Here is a 19,102-nt window from a genome sequence, read left to right as displayed (position 1 = left end):
ATTATATATTTTTGGTGAAAATCGGTGTGTCCACCGTTGTCATCGACAACGGTGTATAATTCCCTCGTTGTGTGTGCTCTCATGAAGAGGTAAACGGTTGTTCAACGAGTTTGCTTTATTTCCATCGAGCAGGGATCGAACCCCTGACCTCATGGTTAAGGGAACACCAAAACCATTTGATTACTTATTAATACCGATGTCAACTTAAATTAGCATCATATTCGGCCTTATGACTTATGAGTTATGGCCTCCTTTACATTGAAAAAAGAAATACTATTTGTTACGCAATAACCCGTCCTACATTAATTTAATTTATCGTGATACATTGTGATAATATCACATACTAATAGAATTTTAAATTTGGAACTTGGTTAAGATTAAATACATTAACTGAAGTTCTAAGACCCTGTTCATTCCAGCTTAATTTCAACTCTAATTCAATTCAGTTAAGCTCATTTCAGCTCTTTTTGTCTCAACCACTTCAATTTAGTTATGCTATATTCAGCTCAATTAAATTCAGTCCAACTCCTTTCAGCCCAATAAAACAGACCTTAAGTGGTTTTTCAATAAATCACTCCCTTCATCAGTTCATCTCATTCATTTATTTACTTTTTGTATTTTTTGTGAGATGTAGATTAACTCAAAGACGAAGAGAATATTTTAAAGATTCATATAAAACCTTCGTCATAATTATACATTATCAAATTTCAATTTGGATCATCTCCATTACTTTCTCTCCATTTCTCTTTAATAACTCTTATTTTAATACAGTATATTTTTTCTTTCTATTCATTAAAACATTACTTTTATGAAATAATTACAACCATTAGACCGTCACAAGATTTAATCGGGACCATTTAAAAGTAATAAAAATCCATTTCTTTCAAGTAATGGAGAGAATTCGGACCGAACGAACCTGGGATATTGAGAGAGTGTACAGTGAGAAGGAACCACGTCTAAGCCGTCGATCTACGGTGGACCCCAACCTCTGACGTGGTAAGAGCGCGAAACAAGGAGATAAACTAGCTAAACCCAAAAATAAAGACAAAAAATTAAAAAAACTAGAGAGAGAAAACTCCAGAAATCAGGACGACATTTTCTAGAGAGAGAAAATCTCAATATCAATTTTATTTTATTTTTTAGAATAAAAATAATCTTCAAATAAAAAATCATCATCAAAAAAGGAAAAAATCTTCTTCAAATTTCAAACAACAAACAAACATACGCGTTTTCCTTGAATATTACACTACATTTACGGCGAAAAAAATCATCAAAAAAAGAGGATTATTATTATTGCTGTTAATTTGAATGATTAGTGCGAAAATTTGAATTACGAAGCCCTAGATATTGAAATTAATTCGATCTGCATTATTGTAATTAGTATTGTTAATGATAATTAGGAGTTAATTACGAAGGAATTTGAGCTGGAGAAGATCGATCTATTATTGATCGAAAAATCGGATCTTAGGTCACCGGAAAATCGGCGGCGTCGGCGACGGCGGATGAGAAACGGCGTCGTCGAATGTTTGGCGGAAAAAATAAAAGTGGAACGACGATGAAATGGACATCATTGCTTAAGGATTTGAGAGAGAAAGTCGGATTAAATCAACAGCAGCAGCAGCAGAATCAGCAGAATTTTCCTTCGGTTTCGTCGTCGAATTCGTTAGAATCGCTTTCGGACTTGAGTTCGGCTTCGGAGTTGAGAAATAATCACAATGCTGCTCCTCATTCTCCCTTACATTACACCACTGCTAGGTATATGATTTTCTTCAGATTATTATTATTATTTTGTTATTTTGCTTATTGTTGATGTATGTGTATTGTGTTTGATTGTTGATGCTAGGTTGAAAGTTTGGCGTTTTGAATTTGAGCTTTGTGATTGAATTTTTACTGGTTTTAACCGATTTTTTGTGCTGTAGAAGTTGATGTATTAGGTGCATTGCTTGAGGAATAGTTGCTTTGTGTGTATGAGGATATGAGCTGACTGTTGACTCTAGCTTGAAGGCGATATATAGGTTGAAAATTTTGTGTTTGGACTTCGGTTTTTGAGCTATATGCTAATTTGAATGATTTTAATGTTGAAGAAGTTGATGTAGTCGGTGTATTAGGTGCATTGCTTGATAAATAGATGACTAGTGTATATAAGGATATTAGCTGACTATTGACCTGAGCTTGAAGATGATATATATCTTGAAAATATCGTATTTGGACTTTAGTTTTTGAGCTGTTGAATCTAGGATTTTAATGTTGAAGAAGTTGATGTAGTCGGTGTAGTAGCAGGTGCATTGCTTGATAAAAAGATGGCTAGTGGATATGAGGATATGAGCTGATGTTGACTCTAGAAGGAAGGCGATATATATGTTGAAGATTTCGTGTTTGGACTTCGGGTTTTGAGCTGTGAATCAAATCTGCTAATTTGAATCTAGGATTTTAGTTGTAGAAGTTGATGTAGTCGGTGTAGTAACTGCATTGCTTGATAAATAAATGGTTAGTGTATATGAGGATATGCGCTGATTGTTGACTCTAGAATGAAGGTGATATATAGGTTGAAAATTTCGTGTTTCAACTTCGGTTGTGAGCTCTGAATTGAATCTGCTAATTTGAATTTAGTATTTTACTTATGTTGAATAAGTTGATATAGTAGGTTTATAAGCATAATGTGTATTACGTGCGCTTTTGGAGGTTTGAAGATGATACATAGGCTGCCCATTTCATATTTTGAGGGCGATTTTTGAGCTGTAGTATAGGTGTATTTCTTATAACCTCGTTTTTTGTAGTATAGTGGATGCATTAGGTGTATTAAGATTCACCTCTCCTTGTTGCGCGATTATGAAATGTAATAGTGCTTATTATTTGAATGAATAGTAAAGTCGATGACTTTTAAGAGTGCAATTCTTCAGTTTTTATCTGGTGTGGAATTTGAGGGTGGAAGCACAGGAGTAAGGCTCCATACATCCGACCTACCCTTACTCCGCAGTTTGTGGAGCCATTGAGGCATTTGGATAATATCAGGTGTTGTGGAATTGACCCTTCAGGCCTTCACTATAATATGGTATTCAACAAGTTCTTAGGGGAAATCTGCATACATACTCATCCGATTAGATGTAGTAGTGTGCTGACATGTAAGGCGGGTGCACTTGTTACAGAGGATAGATCTGGTGTTGAAATTGGATGGGGATTCTTGTAGAATTAGTTGAAAGAATCAACGTTTATGAGAGCGTTTTGTTCATAATTCGGGAATTGATAGTGTGTTTATTTGTGCTGTCTATTTGTAAACTCATGTTTGAATTTCGTCATTTGCAGGGACAAACATGAGCTGGAACTGGACTTCAGGAGGTTCTGGGAAGAGTTTCGCTCGTCTAGTTCGGAGAAGGTATTCACATGTTTGCAAATGGCATTTATGCCGAATCTGTGCTTAGTGTTATTTTACTTGCTTGTCTATGGTATGTAAATTATAATGATGTCATGTGGTATGTATGCTGATTGATGCTGTTTTCTTTGCAGGAAAAGGAAATGGCCTTAAATATGGCTGTTGATGCATTTTGTAAATTAGCCAAGCATCATGCAGATGTAGCACAGTAAGTCACTGTATCTATCTTCTATTGGCGGCATGTACAAATAATATTACTTATTGTAATCACATTCACATATTTTGCTATTACACTATTTGCTTTTGCATACTTGTGTTACATTGATATTCTTTATAATTTCCATGATGCACACTTCTTAGCATGAAAATGTAGAAAAACTTGGCGCTCCCAGCTTCTTAAAATCGGATGTACTATTATGCTTGAGCAACAACAAGTGGGCTCCTTTTCATGACTAATAAATGTTTAAGTTTGTGAAAATAAGCTGAAATTGTAAACCTTTTTCGAGAACCTTCTCTGGTTTTTCATTAAAAAAAAAGTGTTAAATTTTCCCACATGTTAGTCTGTAATTAGAAACGGTGCTTTATATTATTTATTTTCTGCTACAATTTTATTGCGGTATACTAAAATCTAGTTCTGGACCCTTTGATGTACAGGTTAGTTGAAACACATATTTTCTCGTTCGTTGTAGGGAGAGCTTTTGTCACAGATATTGAGAAATTAAAAATTAGTAACAAGACAAGAAGATTGGATGTAGAAGGGGTTTTGCGTTTTTTCTCAGAGGCCTCAAAGGTTTGTCATTCTTCTGCTGTGTAAAAATAAATTCCCATCTTCACTGTCTTTCAATTCTGGGAATGATCGTTTTGTCTGCCCGCCTTTTTCCAGGATGGAATTTGCCCTGGTGCAAATCTACTCAGTGCGATTGAAGTTCTTGTATCTGGGGTAAGTGCTCGATGATCTTAGAGTAATGTCTTAGCTAATAAGTGTAACTTTATATAGATAAAGGTTAGTTTCTCTCACATTCTTCATTTTCAAGCACAAGGAGTCATAACTAGAGCAGCTATTATGGATAGGTAATGCCAGATTAATAAACTTAACGACGATGCTTGTCATAATGTTAGAGTCCACTATCTGATACTCTGTAGTCCACTGCATGAAAACAGGTTATGTAGTGGGTTTTAGAGCAATGGTGTTTACAATTTTACGTATCTGCAACTACACGACAAACTAGTCTACTGTAGTGCTGACTTGAATCAATATCCTGTGGACTGTTTGGCCCTAAATTAATTTTAGCTGCCGTTCCTTGTTAGCTGCATTTTTAATGTGTATCTCTATATTCTACTACACACCACTACTCTGGTTAGTAGCGGCTGTTTCACCATATATGAATGGAAGAAGTAAAGGGCTAAGAGCCTAAAATGATGTCTGCTTACATTAAGTGACAGTTCTTGTGTATCATAACCAAGTAAAAGTGTTATTGTTTTAATCCGGGTCCTGTATTTTTCTAAAATTGCAGCCAATTGATAAACAGTCTCTTCTTGATTCTGGAATCCTCTGCTGTCTTATCTATATTTTGAATGCTCTTTTGGGTTCCACTGGGGGAACTCTTGATAACAAGAATGATAAAACACCAGCAAATAAGCATGAAGCTGATGCTAGTGGTAGTCGTGCACGCCAGCTGGAGGTGAGTGACTAATATTTTTGTCCTCTTGTTATTGTACTAGGCTGTTTGACACTGTCAATTGAGAAGCCTTCATTGTTGAAGGGTATTAAAATAATTCGCTGTTTCCGGAAAAGGTGCATCAAACTATATGATTTCGTTTAACAGAAAAAGCAATATGGTACAGGTTGAAGGCAGTGTTGTACATATCATGAAGGCATTGGCTAGTCACTCTTGTGCAGCTCAAAGTTTGATTGAAGATGATTCATTGCAACTTCTTTTTCAAATGGTTGTCAATGGCTCATTGACTGTTTTTTTGCAATATAGAGCTGGCCTTGTTCCCTTGCATTCCATCCAGCTTCACAGACATGCAATGCAGGTGAGTATTTTTTTCCCTTTTTCTGATAATTAATTTAGTACTAGACTTTATTGGAGTAACTGTTTCTGAAGGTTTAGTTTAACTCCTACAGGTTCTTGGTCTTCTTTTGGTAAATGACAACGGTAGCACAGCAAAGTATATCCGGAAACATCACTTGGTATGCTGTATTAATTATATTATGTTAATATTCCTAATTGGCATGCAGTTAATGATTTTATTGTTTGTGTTTGATGTATTTTTGGAAATGATAGCTTAATGATTCATTGGATACGATTTATGAATAGTTTGGTCGTCTTTCTGTTTATATAGTCGATAGATAAATTGATACGATACTTTTTAAGAGTAGTATCCTCTTGTGGTATATCTTTTGTACGGAATGCTTCAAGTTCATATAAAACAAGAACTGCATTCAAAATGCTTTGGAGTCTCGTTGGTTTTGTGCAATGGCTAAATGATACAACCTCAAATTTATTGTTCCCATTTGACTTTTATGGTCAACCGACATCAACATTGACTGTTAGTTTCTCAATATATATGTAGAAATACAATGTAGAATTTTTCATTTAACACAACAACTACTTCATTTTCATAATATTGCTTTTAAGATAAAAAAGGTAATATAAAATATCAGTCAAGTAGACATTGTTTGACCACTAACTTCATTTGGGGACATATGGAATTGAGTTGGAGGGTGTAGTCCTAGGCTACCAGCCGCAAGAGCAGCTCGTAGTTCCAGACTTCCAGTTCACCCTTTTTGACCCCTGAATCTGTCATTTTACCATATCAAACGCTAACAGTCAACTCTGTCAAGAAGAATTATACATTGAGATTATTTTGATCCTTTGTCAGCCTGTTCTGTGGAATTTTTTGTTTGATGCTGGCTTTTCTATGTTTCTTCCCCCCGTCAAAATTTGAAAGCACAACAATCTCTCTCCCCTCTCTCCACTCTCCATTATCTAAACCCACATCTTTCTGACAGACTTTTGTTCGTGCTGTCGTGACTTGTAATGCAGATAAAATCTCTTCTGATGACGGTGAAGGATTTTAATCCTGATTGCGGTGATCCCGCTTACACGATAGGAGTTGTTGACTTGTTGCTGGAGTGTATTGAGCTTTCACACAGGCCTGGTAAATGCCTTCTACTCTTTCACTTTGTACTCACTCTTCAAAATTCTGGCGGAGTGCTATTTGGAGCTCTATACATACTTCATATCATTGTAATGAAAATTTTAAACCATACAATTTTTGGATTTTAGAGGCTGGAGGTGTAAAGCTCCGGGAGGACATTCATAATGCGCACGGGTATCATTTTCTCGTTCAGTTTGCTTTAACGCTGGCATCCATGCCCCAGAATCAGAGTGAACATCTTCGACGTTCGAGTTCTTCTCAGAGAGATTCAGCTGGAGTAGGCTCTCTTGAACCTGTCAAGTTGGGAAAACAGGAAGTCACTGACAGTGGAAATGGAAGAATAACAAATCTTCCACCTGCGTTATCTAGATTGCTTGACGTCCTTGTGGCTTTAGCTCAGACTGGTCCAATGGAACCACCTCCGTCCAGAAGTTCTAGGACGTCACATGCCAAAAGTGGTGATCATGGAAGAAGTCGGACGGCTTCATCTGACACACTCACTGATATATGGGAGACGGGAAATGCTAAAGTAAAAGACCTTGAAGCAGTGCAGATGTTACAGGACATCTTTCTAAAAGCAGACAGTACAGCATTGCAAGCAGAAGTCTTGAATCGCATGTTTAAGATATTCTCCAGTCATATCGAGAACTATCAATTGTGTCAGCAGTTGCGTACTGTGCCACTGTTCATCCTGAATATGGCTGGCTTTCCCCCGACATTGCAAGAAATAATTCTGAAGATTCTCGAGTATGCTGTTACTGTTGTGAACTGTATTCCCGAGCAGGAGTTGCTTTCACTTTGTTGTCTACTGCAGCAACCAATCACATCTGATCTAAAACATACAATTCTTTCTTTCTTTGTAAAGCTTCTGTCTTTTGATCAGCAGTACAAGAAGGTGCTGCGAGAAGTTGGTGTGCTTGCAGTTTTGTTAGATGATCTGAAGCACCACACTGTTCAGTCTGGGCCTCAGCAACTAAATGGTGAATCAAACCATGCGGAGCAGAAATCATCTCCAAGTGGCTTCCAGAAACATTTGGACAACAAGGATGCTATCATCACTTCACCTAAACTCATGGATTCCGGTTCAGGGAGGTTCCCTCTTTTTGAAGCTGAGGGTACTATCTCCATTGCATGGGACTGTATGGTTTCATTGTTAAAGAAAGCAGAGGCCAATCAATCATCTTTTCGATCAGTTAATGGTGTGGCTGTTGTCCTCCCCCTTTTGGTTTCTGATGTTCATCGTGCTGGCGTGCTGCGTACATTGTCATGCTTAATTATTGAGGATGTAAATCAGGTATGTCAAAATTTGTTTCAGGACATTTGTTGAATGATGTGTCTGATGCCAGTAGAGGCAAATACTCACTATTCTTCGGTTGTGGATCATGATGACTGAACCAAAATGATTCAGTAAACTGGTGTGGCTTCTTTCTATTGTGAAGCAACAGTCATTTGGTGAAATTCCAACCAGGGTTACCAGATTCGCTCTGGTTAGTCTGGTACCCTAAGAATCGCGAATTGTTAAGAGTAAATTCTTTTATGTCGCTTACTGATTATACCTATAACACACATTCTATAAGAAATTAAGAACGACTCGCGAATCGGTAAGGGCGTGTTCATAGAGAATCCGGTAACTATGGGTTTCCAACACAATTCTAGTTATAGGTCATTCGCAAAGAACCTCTTTGTGTTGTTGACAGTGGTTAGGCAACATATATATGACACCCTTATCCGACCATTGGTGGGAGCCTTTGACGCATTAGGATGACGTTGTTGTTGGTATATGCTGATGATTACTTTTTAAGGGTGTTCTTTCTTTCAGATTTTTTGTATCAGAAGGAAGTGGCCTAAGCCCTAATTTTAACTTGTTTGACCTCTTTGTAACATTCAGGTACATGCTGAAGAAATGGGGGGGCTACTTGAGATTATGAAAAGTGGCATGATTACTAGTGTTTCAGGATCTCAATACAAGCTACGTGATGATGCCAAATGTGACATGTTTGGAGCCTTGTGGCGCATCTTAGGGGTAAATAATTCTGCTCAGAAAGTGTTTGGCGAAGCAACTGGGTTCTCTCTTCTACTGACAGCGTTACATGATTTCCAGAGTGAAGGAGAGCAAAGAGATCAGTCCCAGTTAGTTGTTTATGTTAAGGTTCTTACGTATTTGTTGCGTGTTGTGACGGTTGCAGTTTGTGAGAATCCCATAAATAGAGCTAAATTGCACACCATTATAACCTCACATACATTTTATGATCTCTTATGCGAGTCAGGATTACTGTGTGTGGATTTTGAGAGGCAAGTTGTACATTTGTTACTGGAACTTGCTCTTGAAATGGTGATTCCACCTTTCCTGGCTTCGGAAAGTGCCATTCAGTGTGATAAGACTGAATCTCCCTGTTTCCTTCTTTCTACGCCCTCTGGTGTTGTCAATCCTGAAACAGAAAGGGTGTACAATGCCGGTGCTGTCAGAGTGATAATACGTTCCTTGTTGCTCTTTACCCCAAAGGTTCAATTGGAGGTTCTGCAGCTTATTGAAAAGCTAGCTCGTGCCGGATCTTTCAATCAGGAAAACCTTACATCAGTTGGTAGGAACTATGCTTAGCTCTTGGATTTTGTTAGTTCATAATTAATTTACAGTTTTCTAAATTGTGATTTATTTTTTTGCGAGCTGTTAGGTTGTGTGGAGCTTCTGCTGGAGATGATTCAGCCTTTCCTCCAAGGCTCATCTCCCTTGCTGCTACATGCTTTAAAGATTGTTGAAGTTCTGGGTGCATATAGGTGGGCAGATTCTCAAATTTTTATCTTGTCATGTTCAATCTCGTATCAGTTGTTTGTTATATCAATTGATCACTGATGTTTCCTTCTATCTATTAGGTTGTCAACATTAGAACTTCGGTTGCTTGTTAGATATGTTGTTCAATTGAGAAAGAAGACTTCAGGCGACAGTCTTATCTGCATGATGGAAAGGTTAATACAGATGGAGGACATGGCCTTACAGAGTGTCTCATTGGCACCATTTGTTGAGATGGATATGAGCAAAGTGGGACATGCATGTATCCAGGTATCCCTCGGGGAAAGATCCTGGCCTCCAGTGGCTGGATATTCTTTTGTTTGCTGGTTTCAGTACAGGAATTTCTTAAAAACACATGTCAAAGACAGTGATCAATTGAAGTTGGGGTCAAGGAAACCTAGCTCTATTGGGCAGCAGAAACAGATTTTAAGGTTGTTTTCAGTTGGTTCTGTGGACAGTGGGAACACATTCTATGCAGAGCTTTATCTTCAAGAAGATGGACTTCTAACACTTGCTACCAGCAATTCTGCTTCATTGTCATTTTCAGGCTTGGACCTTGAGGAAGGTCGATGGCATCATCTTGCAGTTGTCCATAGCAAGCCCAATGCTTTGGCTGGTTTGTTTCAAGCTAGCATTGCCTATGTATATGTGAATGGTAAACTTAGGCACACGGGTAAACTTGGATATTCACCATCCCCTATTGGCAAACGTTTACAGATAACTATTGGCACACCAGCCACTCACGCGAGAGTTGGTGATCTTCAATGGAAGCTACGCAGCTGCTATCTTTTTGAAGAAGTGCTTTCTTCTGGAAGTATCTGTTTCATGTACATTCTTGGTCGAGGATATAGAGGTCTTTATCAAGATACAGATCTTTTACGATTTGTTCCCAATCAAGCTTGTGGCGGGGATTGTATGGCTATACTAGACTCATTGGAGACTGATCAGAGTACAGTTGCTGGAACCCAAAAGCCAGACAGTTCTGGCAAACTGGGGATCTCTAGGGCAGATGGAAGTGGGATTGTGTGGGATCTGGAGCGGCTTGGTAATCTTTCGCTGCAGCTTTCTGGGAAAAAATTAATTTTTGCATTCGATGGGACATCTACTGAATCTCTTAGAGCTTCTGGATCCCTGTCACTGCTCAATCTGGTTGATCCTACGTCGGCTGCTGCCTCTCCAATTGGGGGTATTCCACGTTTTGGACGTCTTCATGGTGATGTTTATGTCTGTAAGCCTTGTGTAATTGGTGATATCATCCACCCACTTGGCGGTATGATTTCGGTGCTTTCTCTTGTTGAGGCTGCTGAAACTAGGGATATGCTACACATGGCTTTGACGTTACTTGCTTGTTCATTGCATCAGAATCCCCAAAATATAAGAGAGATGCAGTCTTGCAGAGGGTATCACTTGCTTTCCCTGTTCCTCTATCGTAGAATGTCACTGTTTGACATGCACTGTCTTGAGATTTTTTTCAAGATTGCTGCTTGCGAGGCTTCATTTTCTGAACCAAAGAAGTTGGAGAGCAGTCATGTTAGCTTGTCTCCCTTAAATAGTGTTCCTGAGGCCACTTTTGAGGAACTTAATCTGTCCAAATTCCGTGAGGAGTTTTCATCAGTAGGCTCTCAAGGAGATATGGATGATTTCTCTGCACAAAAAGATGCATTCAGCCACATTTCAGAGCTTGAGGCAGGTGACTTGCCTTCTGAGAATACAAATTGCATTGTCCTCTCTAATGCTGATATGGTTGAACACGTGTTATTGGACTGGACTCTTTGGGTGACTGCACAAGTTCCCATTCAGATAGCATTATTGAACTTTCTAGAGCACTTGGTGTCCATTCATTGGTACAGATACCATAATCTTACTGTTCTCCGCCGTATCAATCTTGTCCAGCATCTTTTGGTAACTTTACAGAGAGGTGATGTTGAAGTACCTGTTCTAGAGAAATTAGTTGTTTTACTTGGAGTTATACTAGAAGATGGTTTTCTTACTTCTGAGCTAGAAAGTGTTGTAAAGTTTGTGATTATGACTTTTGATCCACCTGAACTGACAAAACGTCAACTGGTTGCACGAGAGTCTATGGGTAAGCATGTTATTGTTCGGAATATGCTACTGGAGATGCTTATAGATCTACAAGTGACAATAAGTTCCGAAGAGTTGCTTGAGCAATGGCATAGAATAGTGTCTTCAAGGATAGTTACATATCTCCTTGATGAGGCTGTTCACCCTTCAAGCATGCGATGGATTATGACACTTCTTGGCGTGTGTCTTACATCTTCTCCTACTTTTGCTCTCAAGTTCCGGATCAGGGGATTCCAAGGATTGATGCGGGTACTTCCAAGTTTCTATGACTCCCCAGATATATATTACATTCTCTTCTGCCTGATGTTTGGTAAACCTGTTTATCCAAGATTGCCAGAAGTCCGTCTGTTAGATTTTCATGCGCTGGTGCCCAGTGACGGGGATTACAATGAGTTAAAATTCGTCGAACTTTTGGAGTCTATTATTGCTATGGCAAAATCTACATTTGATCGACTTAGCATGCAGTGTATGCTTGCCCATCAGACCGGTAATCTTTCACAGGTTGGTGCTGGCCTTGTTGCAGAGTTTGTCGAGGAAAATACTGATATGATTGGGGAACTTCAGGGTGAAGCTTTAATGCACAAAACTTATGCTGCTCGCTTAATGGGTGGGGAGGCCTCAGCCCCTGCTGCTGCAACTTCAGTCTTGAGGTTCATGGTTGATTTAGCAAAAATGTGTCCCCCTTTCTCAAGTGTTTGCAGACGATCTGAAATTCTTGAAAGCTGTGTTGACCTTTATTTTTCATGCGTGAGGTATGCTTCACCTGTTTTTATTACTCCATCTATTAATTCGGATTCATTACTTTCTTTTTTCTGGGACTTTCAAATCAATTTACTACATTGCCCTTTTGGTTAAAGAATAACGCACAAAACTTTCTCATACGTGTTCCATATCTTAAAATTTTGTTACGAAATCAATTGGAGTGAATCTAAGTGAATGGAAGGAGTACAATCTTCTTATATTTACTGAATGTGGAGGCAATTGGTTTTTTGTTACGCATTACGTGCCTGAAGGCTGAAGTTGAAGCACTTTTATTTGACAGGGCTTCTTATGCGGTGAAGCTGGCGAAAGAACTTTCTGTCAAAAGTAAAACAGAGGACAAATCCTTCGTTGACTTTGAAGATGCCAATAGTTCTCAGAATACTTTCTCAAGTTTGCCCCAGGATCCGTCTGGAAAAACATCCATTAGTGCCAGTAGCTTCCCTAGAGGACAGGCTAGCAACAGCTCTGAAGATGTACCTATGCCCATGAATGACACGATTCTCCCAAGGGATATCAGTGTGTCAGTCAAGACAGAAGATGGAAACATCGTGGCACAAGATGGACGTACCACTGTTGAGAACCTGGAGGATGTTGCACTTGACAAGATTGTCACCAGTTCATCCAACATGATTGATACCAACTTGCAAAATGTCAGAGGTGAAACTAGGACGAGTATCCCAACAGACTCTCGGAGTTCCACTTCTTTTGCAATAAATTCTCCCATATTATCAGAGAGATCTAACTCTAAGTTAGGAGCAGCTTCTACTTCATCGGTTTATGGGCCCACTTCTGGTTTAAACATAACAGCGACTGCTTCCTTGGAATCTTCTAACACCACTGAAAGTGATACCCTTGCTGATAAAAAGTTCACTTATCAAGGACAATCTGCTGAAAACACACTTGTGATAAATTCCAAGCTCCTCCTTGAAATTGATGATTCAGGGTATGGGGGAGGACCATGTGCGGCTGGTGCTACTGCTGTTCTAGATTTCCTAGCTGAAGTTCTTTCTGATGTTATGACGGAGCAGATTAAAGCTGTGCCCGTGGTTGAGCGTATTCTGGATAGTGTCCCACTCTATGTTGAAACTGAAGCTGCTTTAGTTTTCCAGGGTCTTTGCTTTAGTAGAGTTATGAACTTCTTGGAGAGGAGGCTTCTGCGTGATGACGAGGAGAATGCAAAAAAGCTGGATAAAAATCGATGGTCATCAAATCTAGATGTATTATGCAGCGTGATAGTTGATCGTGTATACATGGGTGCTTTCCCAAGGCCTGGCGGTGTTTTGAGAACTTTAGAGTTCTTGCTATCAATGCTGCAGTTGGCTAACAAGGATGGTCGAATAGAAGATGCGTCTCCTGCATTGAAAGGTCTGTTATCCATCGGGAGAGGAAATCGGCAACTTGATCCATACATAGGTGCAATCCTTAAGAACACAAATAGGATGGTCTTATATTGTTTCTTGCCATCATTCTTGGAAACCATTGGGGAGGATGATCTTCTTTCATCTTTAGGAATGACAAGCAAAACTAGAAAGGGACAAATATCTGATCAAGAAGAAACAGGGATTGATATCTGTACAGTGTTGCAACTTTTGGACGCTCACATACGACTTATCTTATGCCCAAGTAATGTGGATGCTGAACTAAATTCTTGTCTCTGTGTTAATCTGATCTCTCTTCTACGTGATGAAAGACAAAATTCAAGGAATATGGCAATAGATATTCTCAAGTATCTATTAGTCCATCGGAGGGCTGCATTCGAAGACCTGCTTGTTTCAAAAGCGAATCGTATGGATGTTTTGCATGGTGGTTTTGACAAACTCTTGACTGGAAGTTTACCAAGTTTTCTGGAGTGGTTCAAGAATTCTGAGCAGATTGTTAATAAAATTTTGGAGAACACTGCTGGCCTTATGTGGGTGCAATCTATTACGGCTGCTTCCAAGTTTCCTGAAATAAGATTAAAATCAATGGAAAATCATCGTGGAACTGAGATGATCAAGAAATCAAAGGAATTGGCTAAATTAGAGGCAAAACACAGGGAACAGATAACTGAACGCAGATATGCACTTGACTTGCTCCGAGATGCTGTTTCGACTGAATTACGTGTTGTCCGTCAGGATAAATATGGATGGGTTCTCCACGCTGAGAGTGAGTGGCAATGTCATCTCCAGCAACTAGTTCATGAACGAGCCTTGTTTCCCATTCAAAAAACCCCCGAGACTGGAGAGCCCGAATGGCAGCTTTGCCCCATTGAAGGTCCATACCGAATGCGTAAGAAGCTTCAGCGTTGCAAATTAAAAGCTGATTCTATACAAAATGTGTTAGATTGGCAGTTTGACTTCGAACAGACAGAGTTTACCAAAGAGAAAAATGAGAATGGTCTTAATGCGTCAGATTCGGGTTCAGGTTATTTCTCTCAACTTTTTGTTGATGGGCCCCAGCAACTGAGCTTAGATGGTGAACTTTATGATGAATTCTCCGTCAAAGAATTATACGATGTCAGAGAGACTTCTTCTGCTAGAAACACGTTGATTGATGATCGCGCCAGTAGTATGAATGAAGCAAGTCTTCACTCTGCTGTTGAGTTTGGTGGAAGGTCTAGTGCTTTATCTGCAACTATATCTGAAAGCATACCGGAAAGGTCTGAACTGGAATCTCCAGCACAATCATCTTCTATGAGAACCGATGATGTTAGAGTCAGCGAGGATAAATCAGAGAGAGAACTACTGGATAATGGTGAATATCTGATTAGACCTTACCTAGAACCCCTGGAGAAAATTAGGTTCAGGTATAATTGTGAACGAGTTGTTGGACTCGACAAACATGATGGTATCTTTTTGATTGGAGAACTGTGCTTGTATGTAATTGAGAATTTTTACATTGATAATTCTGGGTGTATATGCGAGAAAGAATCTGAAGATGAACTGTCAGTTATAGATCAGGAGTTGGGGGTGAAGAAAGATGTGATGTTTACAGACTTCCCGTCCAAATCGACATCATCATGGGCTGCTACTGTCAAAACATGCACAGGTGGCAGGGCTTGGGCTTACAATGGTGGTGCTTGGGGAAAGGAGAAAGCCTGTGCTAATGGTACCTTACCCCATCCCTGGCGTATGTGGAAACTAAATAGTGTTCATGAAATATTGAAGCGTGATTACCAGTTACGCCCAGTTGCTATTGAGATATTTAGCATGGATGGGTGTAACGATCTCCTGGTTTTCCACAAGAAAGAGAGAGAAGATGTCTTCAAAAATCTTGTTGCCATGAATCTACCCAGAAATAGCATGTAAGTTCTAATCTCCCTCCCTTCTCCCCTCCTCCTTTTGGAGGTTTGTAATGCCTACTGTTTCAGTTTCAAAATGCCGGTTGTTCAGGTGTCGTCGTGGGCCTCAAAGACAAACTTTTCTCAGTCACATCTGGTATTCTTGCTATTAGCTAACTGACTACTATGTTGCTGCCGCTTTTATTTAAAATGAGAACGTAACATGTAATGCAAATGAATGAAGAGGAATAGAATGTCCTAGTTGTCCTACTCGGGAGCTTGCCAGTTCAGTCCCTTTTTTTTAAAAAAAAAACACCTTGTTTAGTATTTCCCTGTCTCGTGATGCTGATAGGCATGAACAACTTTCCATGCAACAGGTTGGATACAACTATTTCGGGGATAACCAAACAAGATAGCAATGAGGGTAGCCGGCTCTTCAAGTTGATGGCTAAATCATTTTCTAAGAGATGGCAAAACGGGGAAATTAGCAATTTTCAATATCTCATGCACCTGAACACCTTAGCAGGACGTGGATACAGTGATTTGACACAATATCCCGTCTTTCCATGGGTGCTTGCAGATTATGAAAGTGAAGAGCTAGATTTGAATGATCCCAACTCATTTCGCAAACTTGACAAGCCAATGGGCTGTCAAACACCTGATGGTGAAGAGGAATTTAGGAAGAGGTTGGTCCTTGGCATATAGGATTGTCTTTTTCGTTAATGATTCTTTTCTATTTATATATGTGTCTCTTTGTCCTTAGCTAAAGTAATTTGTTCTTCTAGGTATGAGAGCTGGGATGATCCGGAGGTCCCAAAATTTCATTATGGTTCTCATTATTCTAGTGCTGGAATTGTTCTCTTCTATCTTCTACGCCTTCCTCCATTTAGTACCGAAAATCAGAAGCTCCAAGGTGGTCAGTTTGATCATGCTGATCGTCTTTTCAATAGCATCAGGGACACGTGGGCTAGTGCAGCTGGGAAAGGAAATACCTCTGACGTAAAAGAGTTGATCCCGGAGTTTTTTTACATGCCTGATTTCCTTGAGAACAGATTCAATCTTGACTTGGGCGAAAAACAGTCAGGAGAGAAGGTTTGCATTTCATCTCCGTTCTTTTATATTATTTTGGAAGTTACAAATTGTGCATTTTGTCATTTTCTTATCCAATTTCTCATAATCTATGAAAGAAGTCCCCTTTAGAATCGTCATAAATGTTAACCTCGTGATTTTTCATGAATATCTAATAGGTTGAAAATGTTGTACTGCCTCCTTGGGCCAAAGGCAGTGTAAGGGAGTTCATCAGAAAGCACAGGGAAGCACTTGAATGTGATTATGTTTCAGAAAATCTACATCACTGGATTGACCTCATATTTGGGTACAAGCAAAGAGGCAAGGTATGTAGCTTGAGTCGATGATTGATGCAAGTTTTCTTATATGTTAAGGGCTTTAAATTGACTTTGGGTTTCATGTATTCTGCGTAATTTTAGATTCAGTATCAGCAATTTGTTTGTATTGCCTTGTATATATGGAATCGTTATGTTGTTTTTTCGCCCATTGAAATGACATTTACATTATTCTGGGGTATGGTGCCTAATATAACAAACACCTTTTCTTTTTATAGAACATAAAACATCACGAGACAAATTCCTTACTACTTTTCTATTCCGAATGCTGTGTTTGCCTCTATCTTTTTCCATAGTTTATCGCCACTTCTTTACACTCAGATACACTAGAAAAAGAGAGTAAATGATGATGTTAAAATATGACCAATATCGAAGATGTGCACTGTGAGTCTTTATGAATGATCAAACATTCTGGAGATGCTGTTTTATTTATGGCAATGGAGCGTCTGACGTTAATCTTGGCATACCTTATTTTACGGAGTATACTTTTTTATTTAATTTGAAACATGCATGAGTGGCACTGTTCGTACTTGTTTCCCCCGATTATTTGTTAGCCTGGTTTCTCTTAGTAGTTGCACTGTGGTATCTTATCATATGTTTCCTTTCCCCATTGCTAGGCTGCCGAGGATGCTGTGAATGTGTTCTATCATTACACATACGAGGGGAATGTGGATATTGACTCGGTTACTGATCCTGCCATGAAAGCTTCAATTCTAGCTCAAATCAATCACTTTGGCCAGACTCCTAAACAACTTTTCCAAAAGTCTCATGTAAAGAGAAAAGTCGACCGAAAGCCACCTCACCCTCTTAAATACTCAACCAATCTTGTCCCTCATGATGTACGGAAGACCTCATCTTCTATAACGCAGATTGTTACCGTGAACGACAAAATTCTCTTAGCTGGTGGAAATACTGTGCTTAAACCCCGAACGTATGCGAAATACTTAGCTTGGGGCTTCCCAGACCGTAGTCTAAGATTTATGAGCTATGATCAAGATAGACTCTTAACGACCCATGAAAACCTTCATGGAGGAAATCAGATCCAGTGTGTCGGTGTCAGCCATGATGGTCAAATTGTGGTTACAGGTGGTGATGAAGGGTTGGTGTCTGTTTGGAGAATTCATAAAGACGGGCCCCGCAGCATACGACGGTTACAGTTAGAGAAAGCCCTATGTGCTCACACATCAAAAGTGTCATGCCTCTATGTAAGCCAGCCGTACATGTTGTTTGTGACCGGATCCGATGATTGCACCGTGATTCTGTGGGACCTGAGCTCATTGGCTTTCGTTAGGCAACTCCCGGAGTTCCCGGCACCAATCTCGGCCATCTATGTCAACGACTTGACCGGCGAGATCTTAACAGCTGCTGGGGTTTTGCTTGCTATATGGAGCATTAATGGCGACTGCCTTGCGGTAGTCAACACTTCTCAACTTCCCTCCGACTCCATATTGTCGGTGACCAGCTGCACTTCCTCGGACTGGCAGGACACTAATTGGTACGTGACAGGTCATCAAAGCGGGGCCGTTAAGGTATGGAAAATGGTCCATTGTTCTAATCCGGAAAGCGCCCAAACCAAGCCCACTCCAAATACGACAGCTGGCATGTTGATTGGCGAGAAAAGCCCCGAGTATAGATTACTCCTTCACAAGGTACTCAAATCGCATAAACATCCAGTTACCGCACTTCATTTAACCACCGATTTAAAACAAATGTTGAGTGGTGACTCCGGTGGATATTTACTATCTTGGACGTTACCGGGGGAGAGCTTGCGCGGTTCATCCGGCCAAGGTTGATAAAATTCAAGCTTGCGGAATCTAATTACTTGACTGACTTGGACAGTTGGACCCCGGTTTTGTGGGGCCTAACATGACAACCGGGCTCTCGCTGAATCACATTGTAAACAAGCACACTGTTTGTGAGTCGGGAGAAAGAGGGGGATCCGGACTGAGGATCATGAAGTGGTTCTGCTTGCTGCTCGGGTTCTAAGTTACACTATGAAGGGGTGACTTTCGGGTTTGTGGATGGGTCGGGGTCGTGTCTTACACTATTATATACTGTGATGTTGGGTGTAAATAGGCGAACTAGGAGAGCGTGTAATTTAATTGTATAGTGTTGTAACTTTGTTCTTGGATGAAAAGATGAATCATTTTTGAATTGATTCATGAGGTTTGATTACAGGCAAGTTCAACAATGAAATCTATTGACCTTGAAGCATGTACTCGTGCGCCTTATTATTATTTTTTTCGGTCATGTTTTTTCTCCTCTTCATTTTT

At 39.6% G+C, this 19,102-nt stretch overlaps 1 protein-coding gene across 1 annotated transcript; it reads left to right on the top strand.

The window, feature by feature from the left end:
* Positions 1–1,021: 1,021 nt before the first annotated feature.
* Positions 1,022–19,047, top strand: LOC141652536 (protein SPIRRIG-like). The gene is made up of 18 exons (XM_074460053.1): positions 1,022–1,755; positions 3,304–3,373; positions 3,505–3,578; positions 4,025–4,160; positions 4,254–4,310; positions 4,885–5,052; positions 5,216–5,407; positions 5,499–5,564; positions 6,421–6,535; positions 6,664–7,829; positions 8,424–9,117; positions 9,208–9,310; positions 9,407–12,157; positions 12,448–15,450; positions 15,804–16,112; positions 16,212–16,518; positions 16,674–16,820; positions 17,447–19,047. The coding sequence occupies exons 1-18, from the start codon at positions 1,523–1,525 to the stop codon at positions 18,620–18,622; spliced, it is 10,767 nt and encodes a 3,588-aa protein (XP_074316154.1). The 5' UTR covers positions 1,022–1,522; the 3' UTR covers positions 18,623–19,047.
* Positions 19,048–19,102: the final 55 nt, after the last annotated feature.

The sequence above is a fragment of the Silene latifolia genome, chromosome 4 (genome assembly GCF_048544455.1).
Source record: "Silene latifolia isolate original U9 population chromosome 4, ASM4854445v1, whole genome shotgun sequence".
Lineage (NCBI taxonomy): Eukaryota > Viridiplantae > Streptophyta > Magnoliopsida > Caryophyllales > Caryophyllaceae > Silene > Silene latifolia.
Note: the sequence above shows the minus strand (reverse complement) of the source record. Positions and strands in the feature narration are given on the sequence as shown.